Consider the following 17,112-nt stretch of genomic DNA (forward strand, 5'->3'; position numbering starts at 1 on the left):
CATCTTGAACCCTTGGATGAAATAATTTATAATATTAGATTGGTCCACTATCAACCCCACTCCCACCCCCCAGCCAGGCATTGTGGCACATGCTTGTAACCTCAGTACTGGGAGGCTGAGACTCAGGGTTCAATCCCAGTACCACAAAAAAAAAAAACAAAAAAAAAAAAAAAAAACATTTGGACTTGAGGATACTTGTTTTATACCTTTGCTATAATCTCGATACTACTTTATTTTGATGCTCACATTATCCCAGCATTGGTTTTCAGAGATTGCCAGCTCCTATATCCTTTTGGTACCTCATCTCTGTGTTTTAGTGATTTTTAAATATTTCCTTATATATAATTTTTTTTTTTTTCGGATTTGGGGATAGAACCCAGGGGCATTCAACCTCTGAGCTACACCCCCTGCCCTATATTTTATTCTTTATTTTGAAACCAGGTCTCACTGAGGTGCAGAGGGCCTCACTAAGTAGCTGAGGCTGTCCGCGAACCGCGATCCTCCAGTCTCAGCCTCCCGAATGCTGGGATTACAACAAGCGCGAACCACCACGCCCGGCAAATATTTCCTTATATTTTGGCACTACAAGATGTTCCAGGATTCCTTGAATCAGTTTGTGCATCCCCTCCTCTTCCTCCTTCCTGTCTTCCTTCCTTTTCTTCTGAGATTGGACCCAGGAGCATTCTACCTCCGAGCTACACCTTTAGCCGTATTTTATTTTTTATTTTGAAACAGGGTCTCACTAAATTGCTGACAGCCTCACTGAGTTGCTAAGGCTGGCTTTGAACTGAGATCCACCTGTCTCAGCCTCCCAAGTACTGAGATTACAAGTGTGTGCCACCATGCCGGACTTCCATACATATATATATATTTTTTTATGAAAAGTCTAGTTAAAAATCTTTTAAACTTTTTTATTTGGAAATAGGGTCTCTTAAGCCAGCGCGGCTGGCTTAGAACCTGCGCGATCCTCCTGTTTCTGCCTCCCAAGTGCAGGAATTACAAGTGTGCGCCACCACGCCCGGCTCTTTTAAACATTTTAAACTGGTTTTCTACTGTAGGGCTTTGAGATTTCTTTGTGTGTTCCGGTCTTAGCGTGTGTGTGTGTGTGTGTGTGTGTGTGTGTGTGTGTGTGTGTGCGCGCGCGCGCGCGCGTGCGCTGTAACCAGGGCCATTGTACCTCTGAGCTACACCCCAGCCCTAGTTTTTGTTCTTTATTTTGAAACAGGGTCTTACTGAGTTGCAGAAGGCATTGCTAAGTTGGTGAGGCTGGCTGTGAACCTGCGACCCTCCTGTCTCAGCCTCCCAAGTGTTGGGATTATATGGGTGCGACACCATGCCTAACTTGATCTAAGATTTTTCTAGTCTGTGGTGCCTTCATCTTGTTTTTCAAAAACCTTTGAAATTCTTTACTCTGTATCTAGGTTCTTCTCCTATCAGATAATTTTGAATAAGCCTTAGATAAGTAATTATTTTAGTATGTATCTTAAAATATACACATTTTCCAAAAATACCAATATCACAAAAATTTTTATTATAAATGTAAAATATTTAAATTGGGCATGGTGGCACACGCTTGTAATCCCAGCATTTGGGAGGCTGAGACAGGATTGCGGTTCATGGAGCCTCAGCTATTGAGTGAGGCCCTTTGCAACTCAGTGACACCGTTTCCAAATAAAGAATAAAAAATATGGCCAGGGGTGTAGCTCAGAAGTAGAATGCCCCTGGGTTCCATCCCCAGTACGCAAAAAATAAATAAAAATATTTATAATTATTTTGTCTCATTTTTTTTTCTTGTGGTAATGGGGTTTGGGCTGAGGGCCATTCTATTTTTGAGCTACACACCCCCAGCCCTATTTTATTTATTTTTATTTTGAAACAGGGTCACACCAGATTGAGCATCTCAGTACTTGCCAAGGCTATCCTCAAACTACTGTCTCCACCTCCCAAGTACTAGGACTACAGGTGTGCACTACCACACCTGGGTTATCTCATATTTTACTTATTTTATTTATTTTTTATGGTACTGGGGATGAAACCCTGGGGCATTCTGTCTCCAAGCTACACCCCCAATCCTATTTTTTATCCTTTATTTTTTAACAGGTCTCACTGAGTTACAAAGGGCCTCACTAAGTAACTGAGGCTGTACACAAACCGCGATCCTCCTGTCTCAGTTTACCAAATGTTGGGATTACAAGTGTGTGCTACCATGCCTGGTTTATCTCATATTTAAAAAAATGGTTTGTATGGTAATCCAAATAAGGTACACATTTTGCAGTTGGCTGATTCCTTTTTTTTTTTTCTTTTTTGTGGTACTGGGGGTGGAACCCAGGGGCTTTCTATCTCCGGGCTATACTCCCAGACCTTTTTTATACTTTATTTGGAAACAGGGTCTCACTAAGTTGCTGAAAGCCTAAGTAGCTGAGGCTGGCCTACGAGATCCTCCTGTCAGCCTCCCAAGCGCGGGGATTACAAGCATGCGCCACCATGCCCGGCTTGGTTGAATCCTTTTAAGCCTCTTCATCTTTAGGTCTTCTCCCTCCCCCCCCCCTTCTTTTTTTTTGCCATTTGTTGAGGGAAAAAAAAAAAAAACCATTGAATTTGATACATGTTCTTCAACCTTCTCTATCTCAGCAAATCCATAGCTAGATCCAGAGCAGTGATCTCAGCCTTGACTGCACACTAGAATCCTGGGGAGCTTCATAGTAATTCTGATGACCAGGCTGTATCCGTTGCCAGGCATGACAGAACTTACAGTGTCAGGACCCAGGCACCAGGACTGCAAGCAACCTTGGTGATTCTGCTGGGCTGCCAGGTTGAAAACCACAAGTACTAAGGTTTTGAGTTTCTCCTCCTCCTGCCTTTGTCTGTAAGCAAGATTACTTCTACCGTTGTCAGAAGCACATATACTTAGTTTTCTCTTTGTGTAGTGTTAGCAGCCATGGGTTTTTTGTTTTGTTTGTTTTGGTGGCACTGGGGATTGAACTCAGAGGCCTTCTACCTTCAGCCTGTTTTTGTCTTATTTGGAAACAGGGTCTCACTAGGTTGCTGAGAGCCTGTGTTCCACAAGCCAGCTTTGAACCTGTGATCCTCCTGTCTCAGCCTCCCAAGTACTAGGATTACACGTATGCATCGCCATGCTCAGCTAGCCATAGATTTTTGACTGATCCCTTTTTTTTTTTTTTTTTCCAGGTTTGGGGATGGAACCCAGGGGAATTCAACCTCTGAGCTACACTCCCTGCTCTATTTTTTATTCTTTTTAATTTGAAACAGGGTCTCACTAAGTTGCGGTGGGCCTCACTAAGTTGCTGAGGCTGGGTGCAAACCCTGATCCTCCGGTCTCAGCCTCCCGAAAGCTGGGATTACACCCAGCTGAGTGACCCATTTTTTCATAAAGGAAGGCAGAAAGGTCTACCAATTCTGTTTTCATGTTATTAATTTGAACACTTGTATAAGAGAAACTTTCCCAGATGTGCTACTTGGTGTCTGTGAGGTTCATTTCTTATAAGGCAAAATTTTTATCCTATTTATTCGTCTTCAGTTCTGTAGTGATAACTGGTATATTTTTATGTAAATACCTGAATTATAAAATTAACATTGTATCTTTTTCCATTTCTGTTAACTCTGTTTGCAAGTTTCTCTTTTTAGCCAGTGGGAGCTTTTTCCAGTTGGTGCCTGAGTCCTTTCACCTATATACCTGTAGCTTTGGAAAATTAGAAAGCAATGAAGTTAGCATATGAAGGGCACCAACATGAACTAGGACTTGCTTTGATTTTATAAGGAAAACACATGCTTATTATAGAAAAAGCCAAACAAGATATCAAAAAAATTAACTTTATTGCTGATGTTGCTGCTGCTGCTGTTGTTATTAATAATAATTATTATTACATTGGTACTGGGAGTTCAACCTAAGAACATTTTACCTCTGAGTTATATCCCCAGCTTTAATTTCATTTTTTATTTATTTGTTTACTTATTTGTTTTTATTTTTGTGGTGCTGAGGATTGAACCCAGGGGCATTCTACCTCCAAGCTATATCCCAGCCCAATATTTTTGTTTATTTTTTGAAACGGGGTCTCACTAAGTTGCGGAGGGCCTCATTAAGTAGATGGGGCTGGCTGCGAACCTGCGATCCTCCTGTCTCAGCCTCCCAAATACAGGTACTACAAGCATATGCCACCACACCTGGCTTTCTTTTTCATTTTGAAGCAAGGTTTTGCTAAGTTCCTGAGGCAGTCCTCAAACCTCTGATCCTCTTGTCTCAGTTTCCCAAATACTGAGATTACAGGTGTGTGCCGCCACACCTAGCATTGTTATTATTGCAGTGCTAGAGATTGACCCCAGGACCTCATGTGTACTGAGACCCAGGAAACCCATGGTTACCTACATCCTTGGCCCTATTTCATTTTTATTTGCAAACAGGGTCTTGCCAGGTTGATGAGAGTCTCCTGTGTTGCCACCAAGCCGCACCCCCAGCTTAGTGAACTCTCCCTAAATATCCTTGATCTTTTGGTTATACACGGAGTAACACACAGTCACTGTTGTTTTTTGTGAACTGGGTTTTTCTTTTGTGTCTGGTTTCTTTGACTTAGCAAAATGTTTGGAAAGTTCTTCCATGCTGTCAAATGTATCAGCACTTTATTCCTTTCTTGTGAGTGAATAATACTCAGTAGTGTGGTTATACCACATTTAGACTGTCCCTTTATTAGTTGATGGACATATGGGTAGTTTCCACTTTTTCCTGTAATCCTTGTACTTGGGATACTAAGACAGGAGGATCACAGGTTCAAGACCAGTCTCAGCAACTTAATGAGATACTTAGTAACCTAGGGAAACCCTGTTTCAAAAGGCTCAGGGAGCTGGGTGTGGTGACACAGGCCTGTAATCCCAGTACTTTGGAGGCTGAGACAGGAGGATCATTAATTCAGGGACAGCCTCAGCAAGTAGTAAGATTCTCATCAACCTAGCAAGACCCTGTTTCAAAGTAAAAATAAAATGGGGCTGGGAGTGTAGATCAGAGGTAGAATGCCCCTGGTTTCAATCCTCAGTGACCACACACACACATACATACACACACACACACACACACACACACACACACACACACGCACGACTCTGTTTATCTTGGAGGTAGAGTGCCTCTGGGTTCAAAGAAGGACAACGCTTCTATTAACATTCATGTACAGTGTACAGTTCTTGTGGGCATAAATTTTTATTTTCTCTTGGGCATATGCCTAGAAGTGGAATTGTTGAGTCATACAGTAACTTTGTTGAATTTTGTGTGTATTTTTTACTGGGGATTAAACCTATGATCATTCTACCTCTGAGCTACGCCCCACCCCTTTTATGGGAACCTTTTATGTGTGTGTTTGTTTGTTTGTTTTGCGGTACTGGGGATGGAAGCCAGGGGCATTCTACCTCTCAGCTATACCCCCAGACATTTTTTAAATTTTTTTATTTTGAAACAGGGTCTCACTGAGGCTGGCTTTGAAACTGTGTGATCCTCCTGTCTCAGCCTCCCAAATGCTGAGATTACAAGCATGTACCATCATGCCGGCATTGTGGTTTTGTTTGTTTTGTTTTGTTTGGCAGTACTGGGGATTGAACCCAGGGCGTTCTACCTCCAAACTATACCCCCAGCCCTGTTTTCTATACTTTATTTGGAAACAAGGCCTAAGTTGCGGAGGACTTCGCTAAGTTGTGGAGGCTGGCTTTGAAATTACAATCCTCCTGTCTCGGCCTCTCAAGTACTGGGATTACAAGCATGTGCCACCACACCTGGCTTTGCCTTTTTTTTTTTTTTTTAAATAAATTGTGGTTGTTCTTTTGAGTTGTAAGAATTCTTCATTTTTTCTAGACACAAGTTTCTTATTAAACATGTGATTTGCTTGTTAGCTTTCGGGTGCTAATTTTTGCTCTACGTTTCCATTAATATTCATTGTATGTATGTGAATAGAATCTTATTCAAAGTGTTTTCACACATGGCTTTGCTTAAGTGATTTTGTTGTGTGGAAAATTTGTGACTTTGTTATGGATTCTAGGATTTTGACCTTGATATTTGTCTGTGTTGTCACTCATGGACAGAGACATTTTCATTTTACCACAGAGGATATAACAGTTGATTAAAGAAGACTTGTGGGAGGGTAATTATTGAATGGCTGATGACACTGATTCTGATGTAAGTGACTTTGTATTTAACTAAATTTCGGGCCATGATTTGAACTCTTATAAACACAGTGCTTGAGCTTCCCCACTTTGTTTTTGGTTTTCACTTTTAGAAACTACTGTTTCTGTCTAGAAAACAAATAACAAGAGAACATTTTTCTTTTATGGTATCGTCAAATACTATACTTGGAATCTTTTTCTTGAAAAATTTTAATTGCTGGAGTCAAATTTCATTTTACTCTGAAAGTCCACACTGTCTTCTGAGAATTGGGGAAGTAGCTCTTCCGTGAATCTGCTGTCACTGCATTCAGAGACAGTGGCTGAGTAGTGCCCATTACAGCGGCGTGGTTTTGATGAGCACTGCAAGTGGTACACTTTTGCCTCAAAATTATTGTTGATTTTAATTTGTAACATTGACTTTTGAGGTAGGTTTCAAAAGTCAGCCTTTAATGAGTATCAAGTTTTTTTTTTATTATTTCTACTTGTATGTAATTATAATGAATTTCTCATGTACCTGTCGACCTGCATCAACATTTACCAACTTTTTGCCTTTTGTTGGTATGAAGAGTTTTTGAAGAACCATTTTCCATACAAGACAGTGGCTTTCTGAGAAATGGCTGCTCTAACCTCATGAGCACTAGTTTTTGAGTCCCGTAGGGTGGTCCAAATCTTGACTCCTTTCCAAGGGGGTCTTTCCTCTTTGAAAAGTGCAATTTTTGCATCTGAAAACAAACTGAATATCTACCTTGAAGGCTTTTTGGGTGCTTACGTAGGATAATGTGTGTGAAGGATCAAAACTGTTTGATGGCTAATTACTGTGTGTGGATGAAGACGCTGCCTGGTGAGGTAAGATTGTCCAGAGTGTGCTGCGTCTCCAGTCTGTAACTCTGCCTATGGCCTACTCAATTGTAGTAAAATATACTCTCCTAGATTAGGTTCAAAGTACTTAGTATGTATGGACAGTGGGGGCTGTATAATCTCCTAGGGCTGCCATCACAGATCCCCACTAATGGGGAAGCTTGAAACAACAGTAATTCATCCACTCACAGTTCCACAGACTGGAAATCTGAAATCAAAGTGCAAGCCTGTCTCCTAGCTGAGGGTTCCAGTCGGCAGCAGCGCTCCTTGGACCACAGCTGCACCACTGTCTTCTCTGCCTTTGCAATCGCATTGTTTTCTTGTGTGCCTCACACAGTGTAGTAGGTACTCTTTATATTCATGGCTGAGCATTAATTTTTGAAGTTGCCTTTCTATATATTTGAGGAGATTATCAGGCTATGAATCTTCCAGTTAATCTCAGAAGTTGACACTCTCCTCCTTTCCTCTTTACATGAGGACAGGTGACCATGGCTTGGCTTCTCACATGCACCCATGTAAGAATTGGATTCCTTTGAGAGCAGTAGCATCTATGGGTGTGCTGTGTGGATAGTGAGAACATGGATGTAAAGTGACCATATGGAGGCCACAAGAGCATACAGGTTCAAAACCAAATGCTTACTGGAGTGGCGAGTTGGAGACAGGATTCTGGGAATCTCCACTTTTTTTGGGGGTGGGGGTAGTACTGGCGGTGGAACCCAGGGGCTTTTCTACCTTTGGACTATATTCCCAGGCCTACTTTATTTGGAAACAGGGTCTCACTAAGTTGCTGAGAACCTCACTAAGTAGCTGAGGCTGGCTTTGAGCCTGTGCGGTCCTCCTGTCTTCAGCCTCCCAAGCACTGGGATTACAATTGTGCGCCACCATGCCTGGCAGTATCTCTACTTTGAGTGGTGGAAATAGAGGTTTGGGGAAGAGTAGCTCAAAGATGAAAAAATCTTGAGACTTTGTTCTGTGGTGCTTTAAAAAAAACTCCAGGTGAACTGGGCATGGTGGCATATTCCTGTCATCCCAGTACTTGTGGGGATCACAGGTTTGAGACCAGTTTCAGCAACCTAGTGAGACTCTTTCAAAACAAAAAATAAAAATAATTGAAGGTGTAGCTCAGAGGTAGAATGCTCCTAGGTTCTATCCCTAGTACCACCATGACAACAACAACAAAAACAAAAACCTCCAGGTGAGCCTATAATCCCAGGACTTGGGTGTCTAGGACAGGAGGATCACAGGTTTGTGAGTCCAGTGTGTGGTAACTTAGCAAGGCCCTGCCTGTTTCAAAATTTAAAAATACATAAAAGGGACTAGGGCTATAGCTCAAAGGCCTCCAGATGAACTTGGTTAATAAGTAAAACTTCTGAGAAGCCAGCTTGCTGTTTTGTAGACTTGGTTTTCTTTTTTTATCATTATTATTATTATTATTATTATTATTATTATTATTATTATTAATTTTTGCAAGACTGGGGGTGGAACCCAGGGGCACTTGACCTCCGAGCTATGCCTCCTGCCCTATTTTTTATTCTTTATTTTGAAACAGGGTCTCAGTGAGTTGCAGAGGGCCTCACTAAGTAGCTGAGGCTGTACGCAAACTGCAATCCTCCGGTCTCAGCCCCCCAAGTGCTGGGATTACAAGCATGCGCCACCACGCCCAGTTTAGACTTGGATTTTCCAAGAAGTTGGTAGTTAACTAACTTGTCTTCTACATGTAACTTCCCCTTGGCTATTGATGGACCCTGTTACTTATTAAAACCTTAAAATTTATGTGATCATGCCTGTTTCCAGTCCCAAATGGGTACTCTGATCTTTTCTAAACCAGCCTGAAATGGTCATGTTGTAATCTGAGAGGTAAGATTTAGGTGAAAAGCTTGCTTGACAAATATTGGGCCCAAAGTAGTAATTTTGGGCATAATTAAGCAGTTTTCAAGTATAGTAAATATGAGTGGAGTATGGCTGAGTTCTTAGTAAGACTTGTATTTCTTGAGTACATGTCATCAGAGACTGAGAGCAGTGGTCACTGAGGAAACCCGAGTTTGACTTACAGAGTCTCCTTTCTACTAATAAGTTTATGAAGAAAATGCCAAGAACTTTTATGTGGTTTTTTTTTTTTTCGTGTGTGTCGTGCCAGGCATTGAACCCAGGGCATTCTATCTCTGAGCTATACCCCCATCCCTATTTTATTTTTATTTTGAAACAGGATCTCACTGAGTTGCAGAGGGCCTCACTAGGTAGCTAAGGCTGCCCATGAAGCTGCAATCTTACTGTCTCAGTCTCCCAAGTACTGGAATTACAAGTGTATGCCAGTAAGTCCAGCTTCTCAGCCCTTTTTTGTGTTTTATTTTGAAACAAACTTGCTGAGGCTGGCTTTGATCCTGTGATCTTCCTATTTCAGTCTCCAGAGCATGGACCACCTTACATGGACTCTTTTTTTTTTTTTTAATAATAGCTCAGTAGCAATGCAGTGCTTGTCTGTTGTAGCAAAAGAAGCCACACTTCTTAGGACATACATGTCTATCATAGGGAATGAATACTTCAGAGGACTTTACTTGACCTTTGTTCTTAGTCTACTGTCTTCCAGCACTCCAGTCCACTGTGCGCAGTGCTGTAGTGTGTTAGTGTGGTAAGCATCTTTTTTTCCTCTGCCCACTTCCCAAATCATTTACACACTAGGCCCTATCCACGATTTAGTTGTTTCTCCCAAGAGTGTGGATACACACTTGTAACCCCAGTACTTAGGAGGCTGAGACAGGAAGCTCACAAGTTTATGCCTAGCCTCAGCTTCTTAGTGAGACCCTGTTTCAAAATAAAAAATAAATTAGGGCTGGGTGTGTAGCTCGGAGGTAGAATGCCTTGGGTTCAATCTCCAGTACCTCAAAAAAGAAGAAAAAATGTAGAAGACATATCTTTTCTTGGCATTCCTTATTTAAAAAAAAAAAAAAAAAAAAAAACAATGGGAAGAGAGCCGGGTGTGGTGGCTCACGCTGCTTGTAATCCCAGCATTCAGGAGGCTAAGACAGGAGGATCCGAGTTCATGGACGGCCTCAGCTACTTAGTGAGGCTCTTTGCAACTCAGTGAGACCCTGTTTCAAAATAAAGAATAAAAAATAGGGCTGGCGGTGTAGTTTGGAGGTAGAATGCTTCTGGGTTTATCCACAGTACCGCAAAAATAAATAACAATGTGAAGGCCTAATTCAAATTGGATGTTTTGTTTTGTTTATTTCTTTTCTGACTAGAAAATTATATTGTTCAGCCAGGTGTGGTGGCACTTGCCTATAATCCCAGTACTTGGGAGGGTGAGACAGGAGGATCTCAGCTGAGGGATGTGCTTCAAATGTAGAAGGCCCAGTACTGAAAACAAAACAAAAACGAGGAAGAAAAAAAGCAAGTTATATGTTTATTGTAGAAAATTGGAAAAGGATGAGGAAAGAAGAAAAGTTTTTCTTCTAATGGCAAATTGTTATAGGATTCATAGTTTAATAAAATGTGATAGGCATTGTTTCCGCATGCTTGGGTCATATTGTATATATAACATTAAATTCTGGTATGTTTATTTATTTATTTACCTTTTTTTTTTTTTTTTGGTGGTGGTACTGGGGTTCCTGGAAACCCATCTACTTCTGGGCTACATTCCCAGACCTATTTTATATTTTTATTTGGAAACAGGGTCTCTTAAGCCAGTGAGGCTGGCTTCAGACCAGCGCAATCCTCCTGTTTCTGCCTCCCCAGCGAGGGGATTACAAGCGTGCACCACCACGCCCAGCTGTTTACTTATTTTTTAAATGCCACTTGCTGTTTGTTTGTTTAGTGGTGCTGGGGATGGAACCCCAGGGCATTCTATCTCTGAGTGACACCCCAGCCCTATTTTTTATTCTTTTTTTTTTTTTTTTTGGTGGTATTGGGGTTCCTGGAAACCCTTCTACCTCCAGGCTACACTCCCAGACCTATTTTTATTTGGAAACAGGGCTTCTTAAGCCAGCAAGGCTGGCGTCAAACCTGCTTGATCTTCCTGTCTCCACCTCCCAAGCGCGGAATTACAAGCCTGCCCCACCACACCTGGCGCTTATTCTTTATTTTGAAACAGGGTCTCACTGAGTTGCAAAGGGCCTCACTAAGGAGCTGAGGGTGTCCACAAACTGTGTTCCTCCTTTCTCAGCCGCCCGGATGCTGGGATAGCAAGCATGTACCACCATCCCTGGATTATCGTGGTATGTTTTAAACATTTCTTTTCTGTTTTTAGAAATTGAACTATCATAGCCAGGCGTGGTGGCACACACTTGTAATCCCCGCGCTTGGGAGGCGGAGACAGGAGGATCGCGCAGGTTCAAAGCCAGCCGCACTGGCTTAAGAGACCCTGTTTCCAAATAAAAAGTATAAAATAGATCTGGGAGTGTAGCCCAGAGGTAGAAGGGCTTCCAGGAACCCCAGTACCGCCACCAAAAAAAAAAAAAAAAAAGAAAAGAATTTGAACTATCATTAATATACAATGAAATTGACCCTCAAAAGGGTAAATTCAGAAAGCATACTTTTGAGCTAGGTTTCAACGTATACACAAGGTTAGGAACTTCCCATTACCACTAATTTCAGAACCTTTTGTTACCAGTCAAAATAATCCAGAAGCGAATAAGAGTTAACTTGCCCTTCTTCTTACCAAACCTTTTCCCACACCCTAGGAACAGTAGCCTACTCTATCTTTAGAGATTGGACTATTCTGCACATTTTATATGCATGTAATCATATAATATGTGGTGTGTGTGTGTGTGTGTGTGTGTGTGTGTGTGTGTGTGTGTGTGTGTGTTGCAAGAGATTGAACTCAAGGGCATCCTACCTCTGGGCTACACCCTCAGCCTAATTTTATTTTTATTTTGAAATGGGTCTCTCTTAAAGTGTTGAGGCTGGCCTTGAAGCAGTGATTCTTCAGTGTCAGCCTCTCAAGGGCATGCACTTCCACACCTGGCTTAACATATTATTTTTAAGATGCAGCTATATTTTAGCATGCCTTTATTCCCTTTTATCACTAGGAAATATTCTGTTGCATTTATGTACTGTGACTTTATCCATTTGTCAATTAATGGACATTTGAATTGTTTCCATGTTTTCGCTATAATGAATGAAATGATGCTAGTGTGAACACTGTATGCACATGTTTGGTTTTCAGTTCTGTTAGCTTTGGAGTGGAATTGCTTGGTCAAGGGTTAACTTTGAGCGGAAGTGCTAGAGTCCTCTCTGAAACAGCCACATCATTTTTCATTCCTGCCAGCGATGTCGAATGGTCCCGGTTTCATCATATCCTTTGTCAAATACTTGCTATTGTCCAGATTTTTTATGACAACTATCTTAGTGCATGTGAAGTAGTGTGCTATTGTGGTTTTGATTGCTGTTACTCTAATGAGTAACGATGATCATTGCTTTATGGCCTTATTGGCCATTCATGCATCTTCTTTGGGGAACCATCTCTTCAAATCTGTTGCCGATATACAAAAGAAATGGTTTCTTTTTCCTTCACCTGCTGAGGTGTAAGAATTCTTTATATGTCCTAGATACAAGCCCCTCAAATATATGTGGTTTGCACTCATTTTCTATTATACTGTGGATTGTCATTCTTCTTTGTTTGTTTTTATATATTTTAAGATTGCACCCAGGAGCTGGGCATGGTGGCCCACCCTTGTGATCCTAGCATTTGGGAGGCTGAAAAAAGAGGGTCTCGGTTCGAGGACAGCTTCAGCTTAGTGAGGCCCTTTGTAACTCAGTGAGACCCTGTTTCAAAATAAAGAATAAAAAAAAATAGGGCTGGGGGTATAGCTCAGAGGTGGAATGCCCCTGGGTTCCATCCCCAGTACTGTCCCTCTTCCCCCCCAAAAAAGATTGCATCTGGGGACATTTTACCATTGAGCTACACCTCCAGACCCTTCTATAGTTTTTTTTTAACGGGTTTGGGGATGGACCCCAGAGGCATTTGACCTTCAGGTTACACCCCCTGCCCTTTTTTTAATCTTTATTTTGAAATAGGGTCTCACTGAGTCACAGAGGGCCTCACTAAGTAGCTGAGGCTGGCCGCGAACTGCAACCCTCCCGTCTCAGTCTCCCAAATGCTGGGATTACAAGCGTGCGCCACCACGCCCGACTCCTTCTATAGTTTATTTTGAAACAGAGTCAATAAATTGCTGAGACTGTCCTGGAACCTGGGATCCTCCTGTCTCAGCTTCCCAAGTACTGGGATTACAGGTGTGTGCCACTGCACCCAATGATACTTCATTCTTTTTTATGTTCAAATAATATTCCGTTGACTACGTATGATACTTTTTTTTAACCTTTTATTCGGCAGCAAACACTTGGTTCAATGCTTTCACCTTTAGTTGTTATGAATAATTACTGCTATGAGCATTGGTATACAAATACCCAGGAGTGCCCACTTTTGATTATTTGGGATAATGCCCAGAGTGTTAATTTCGGAATCATATGAGAATTCAGTTTTAATATTTTTTTGAGGAGTTGCAATACTCTTTTTTATTGCAACTGTACCATTTTACATCCCTTCTAACAATGTTATATGAATTCTAATTTTTCCATATGTTTGCCAACATGTTATTTTCCATAATTACGTTATATATATATATGTATATGAGTATATATGTGTGTGTATCATATATTTGCCATCCTAATGTGAAGTGATACCTCCTTGTGGCTTTGATTTTACATTTTCCTAATGTTTTCATGTGACAAATATACTTCTAAAAGAAATCTGGAGAAACCTTTAAACTGAAAGTGGTTTTTTCTGTAGTTGGGGTACCTCTTTTGGAAGCAGCTGGTTCAAAAAGGATCTGAACTTTATAGTAGCTAGAATGTAATTGCACAGATCAATACTGGTTAATACTCTCATCTGGTTGAGATGTATAAGAAATAGTATTTAGAAACTGGAACATGGGCTAGGGAAGTTTATTTATGGACCCTGGAATGGATAAAACTTTTTTAGCTGTCAAAGGATGGTTTTGATTTTCCAGCACAAATATTCCAAGTAAAGATTGTAGTAGTTTCAGTCTCATGTTTGTATTTTATTTAAATTGCCTGGGGCAAGTAAAGCAACTTCTTATAGACAAAATGATAAGAGTGTGGGCTCATTTCTTCAGCACTTAACTCTCCAAGTTCTAATGCTGTCAGCCTCCCTATGCCGTAGCTCATCTGTCCACACAAGGGGATCGTGTTACCTCAGAGGATCGTGTGCATTAACATGAGTTAACACAGGCCAAACGTTTGGCCACTGTGCTGCCTGTGGGTAAAACCCCCATCACTGTCATGACCTTGATGAGCCAGTGTGGCTGGACAGGAGTGGCCTAGAGATGGGGGGGTTCGCAGGTATTATTATGGTTCCCACCCAAGATAGAAAGGGAAGCCCTTGGAGTGTAGAGAAGGGGCTGACTCGATTGCTCAGCTTTGTTTGGAAGAGCACCTTGATCAGTCCAGGTGCTCCTCCACTGTGTCTGCAGAGGCAGTGCGAGTGGACAGTACCTTGTCGGTCCTTCTGATCGCATGAATTTTGGAACCCTAAAGTATGACCTCCTCTCCATGTGATAAGACCTAATTTATATAAATCAAGGATTGCCATAAAGTTGTGAAGAATAGGGGCCATTTCTCTCTGGAAATGATTTGTGCAGCAGGACTTGGAAGATTATCAGTGATCTGCCTGGTTTGTGTACATATACCCTTGTCCTGAAAGTCATCTTCAGACTTTGGTGTTGAGGGCATGTTTTGAAGCGATCTAAATAATTAGTAAGGTGATGTTGTAGGACCAAAGTGGGACCATAATAGGCTTCATCCATATAGCAAACACGCTAGGCCTAAGTTTCAGTTTCCCAGAAATACAACTAATAGTTAAGTGCCAGTTTTGTCACCTGGGTCAGGATGAAAACTCCCAACCAACCCCAGGAGCCACGAACAAAACGGGAGGCACCAAGTATCAGCAGTAAAAATTCCTTTTGGTCTCAAGATAACTCCTTTGTAAATCACAGCCCGAGTGACTGAAATGTATAAAACTGCCTTCGAACAAAGACTCGGGGTCCTCGTCAAGACTCCACTGCGTTGGAGGAACTTGGACCCTAGCTCGAGCTAGTTCCCCAGTAAAGCCCCTTCCTGCCTTTGCATTATTGTGTGTGGTGGTGGTGTCCGTCACCCTGGGATCCCAGACTTTGAGTGTAACATCTACCAGGGTTTCCTTCTGAGAATGCTGACTTATGGAATATTTGAATATCTTTTGTGTCTTGTGTATTCTAGGTGCTGGGGATAGAGCAGTGAGCAGAAACTCCTGTTCTCATGGCATGTACACACTAGTGCAGAAAACAGATTAATAAAACTTGATGACATATTGTTTAATTGCTCAGAAGAAAAATGTAAACACATTGATTTTACGATTTAATGGTAATTATAATTAGAGACAGAGATTCTTGTGCTTCTACTAGTGTTCTGCACTCTAAGAAAAGTAACCACATCTAAACCATGAAAGGGGTATTCCACTCACGAATAGGTACCAACTCTATTTAAAAGAAGAAAAAGTCAGGCATGGTGGCACACACCCGTAATCTTACTACTTGAGAGTTTGACAGGAAGGTCACAGGTTTGAGGACAGCCTCAGCAATTTAGGGAGACCTTGTTTCAGGATAAAGAATAAAAAATAGGACTGGGAAGTGTAGCTCAGAAGTAGAATGCCCCTGGGGTCAATCCTTGCACCAAAAAAGAAGAGGAGGAGATCTCCAGATAAACCTTGTTTATAAAAGATTCCATGTAAGATAAAGGATCTCTTAGGAAAAAATTCATTTAAGGTCTAGTAGAAAATTACCATAGAAACGTAACATGTTGTTAAAGATATTATTATGTCCTGGGGCTAGAAATTTCAAAGGATTGCCCTTTAAATTAATGACTAAGTGATTCACTGCAAATTTTTAAAAACTTACTTTTCCAAAAATTTTGTTGCAGTTCTGAGACACTAAGCGCTCTCCCACAGAGCTATACCTCTAGCTCTCTTTTATTTTATTTTGGCTTAAATTAATGAGACAGATACTTGCAATTCATACTATAAATTTATATTACTCTTGTAACAACAGCCTTCTCATTAGAATAACACCGTAATAAACAGCCACAGGAATGAATGATAGTGCAAACAGCTTCAGACTTACATTTTGCACCCCAGCACCATCAATTTAGAAGTGCTCACTTGATTTTACTTATTTATTTATTTATTCGTTTATTTTTGCAGTACTGGGGCTGAAACCCAGGATTCTACCTCCAAGCTACACACACAGCTTGCCCTATTTTTTAGTCTTTTTAGTTTTCGAAACAGTCTCACTGAGTTGCAAAGGGCCTCCCTAAGTAGCTGAGGCTGTCCATGGACCGTGATCCTCCCGAATGCTGGGATTACAAGCGTGCGCCACCACGCCTGGCCGTTCACTTGATTTTACTCCTCTCCCCGCCCACATGCCCGTAACTACCCACATCAGCCTTTCATTGGGGTCTCAGGTAAGAGTATCCAGGGTGAGTCTTGATTTTTGCTAGTCTGCCTGGTGTTTGTTTCATCTTTTGAGCTGAACTTCTTCAAACTGTAGAAAGAAGTTCTTTGGAAAGGAACATCTTCCAGATGAAGGTTGAGTCCTTAGTTTGGGCGCTTGTCTCATGACTTTGTGCAAGGAGGAAGTAAGACATGTGCTGTTTGTATGAGAAATGTGTGCCCCTTTCTCCTTTCAGCCTCCAGAGCCAGGCAGCCTGGCTTTGGACGCTGCTGAGCGCCGTTACTTCTTTGTTGGCCGTAGGGAATGAGTTTGAAGGATCGAGACAGACATGGGCAGGAGAGGAGGCCTTCTGCTACACCCTGTGTGCTGGCATCTTTCCCTTAGCTCCGTGGTCCAAAACCCCATTTAATTTTCTGACTCACTTCCATCGCAATTACTCCAATGATTTTAAAATCTATTCCTGCCCTGGCTAATCACATGGGAAACTCAAAATCTATAATTTTCTCTCCCCCTCCTGCCAGGTGCTGGATAGTTTACTAGTCCAGTATGGAGTGGTGGAGAGCTGTGAGCAAGGTACATGTCTTCTGAA

General features: G+C 41.6%; 1 protein-coding gene across 1 annotated transcript in view; it reads left to right on the top strand.

Annotated features, from left to right (window-relative positions):
* The window catches only part of IGF2BP3 (insulin like growth factor 2 mRNA binding protein 3), a gene marked incomplete at its 3' end in the record, with an annotated part of 156,289 nt that overhangs the window by 84,717 nt on the left and 54,460 nt on the right, over positions 1-17,112 (top strand). Inside the window, exon 4 of the mRNA XM_080701008.1 lies at positions 17,045-17,096. Within this exon, the coding sequence (XP_080557134.1) occupies positions 17,045-17,096 (52 nt within the window). The remainder of the gene's footprint in view (positions 1-17,044; positions 17,097-17,112) is intronic.

Source organism: Muscardinus avellanarius (genome assembly GCF_963383645.1).
Source record: "Muscardinus avellanarius genome assembly, chromosome: 9".
Taxonomy (NCBI): domain Eukaryota; kingdom Metazoa; phylum Chordata; class Mammalia; order Rodentia; family Gliridae; genus Muscardinus; species Muscardinus avellanarius.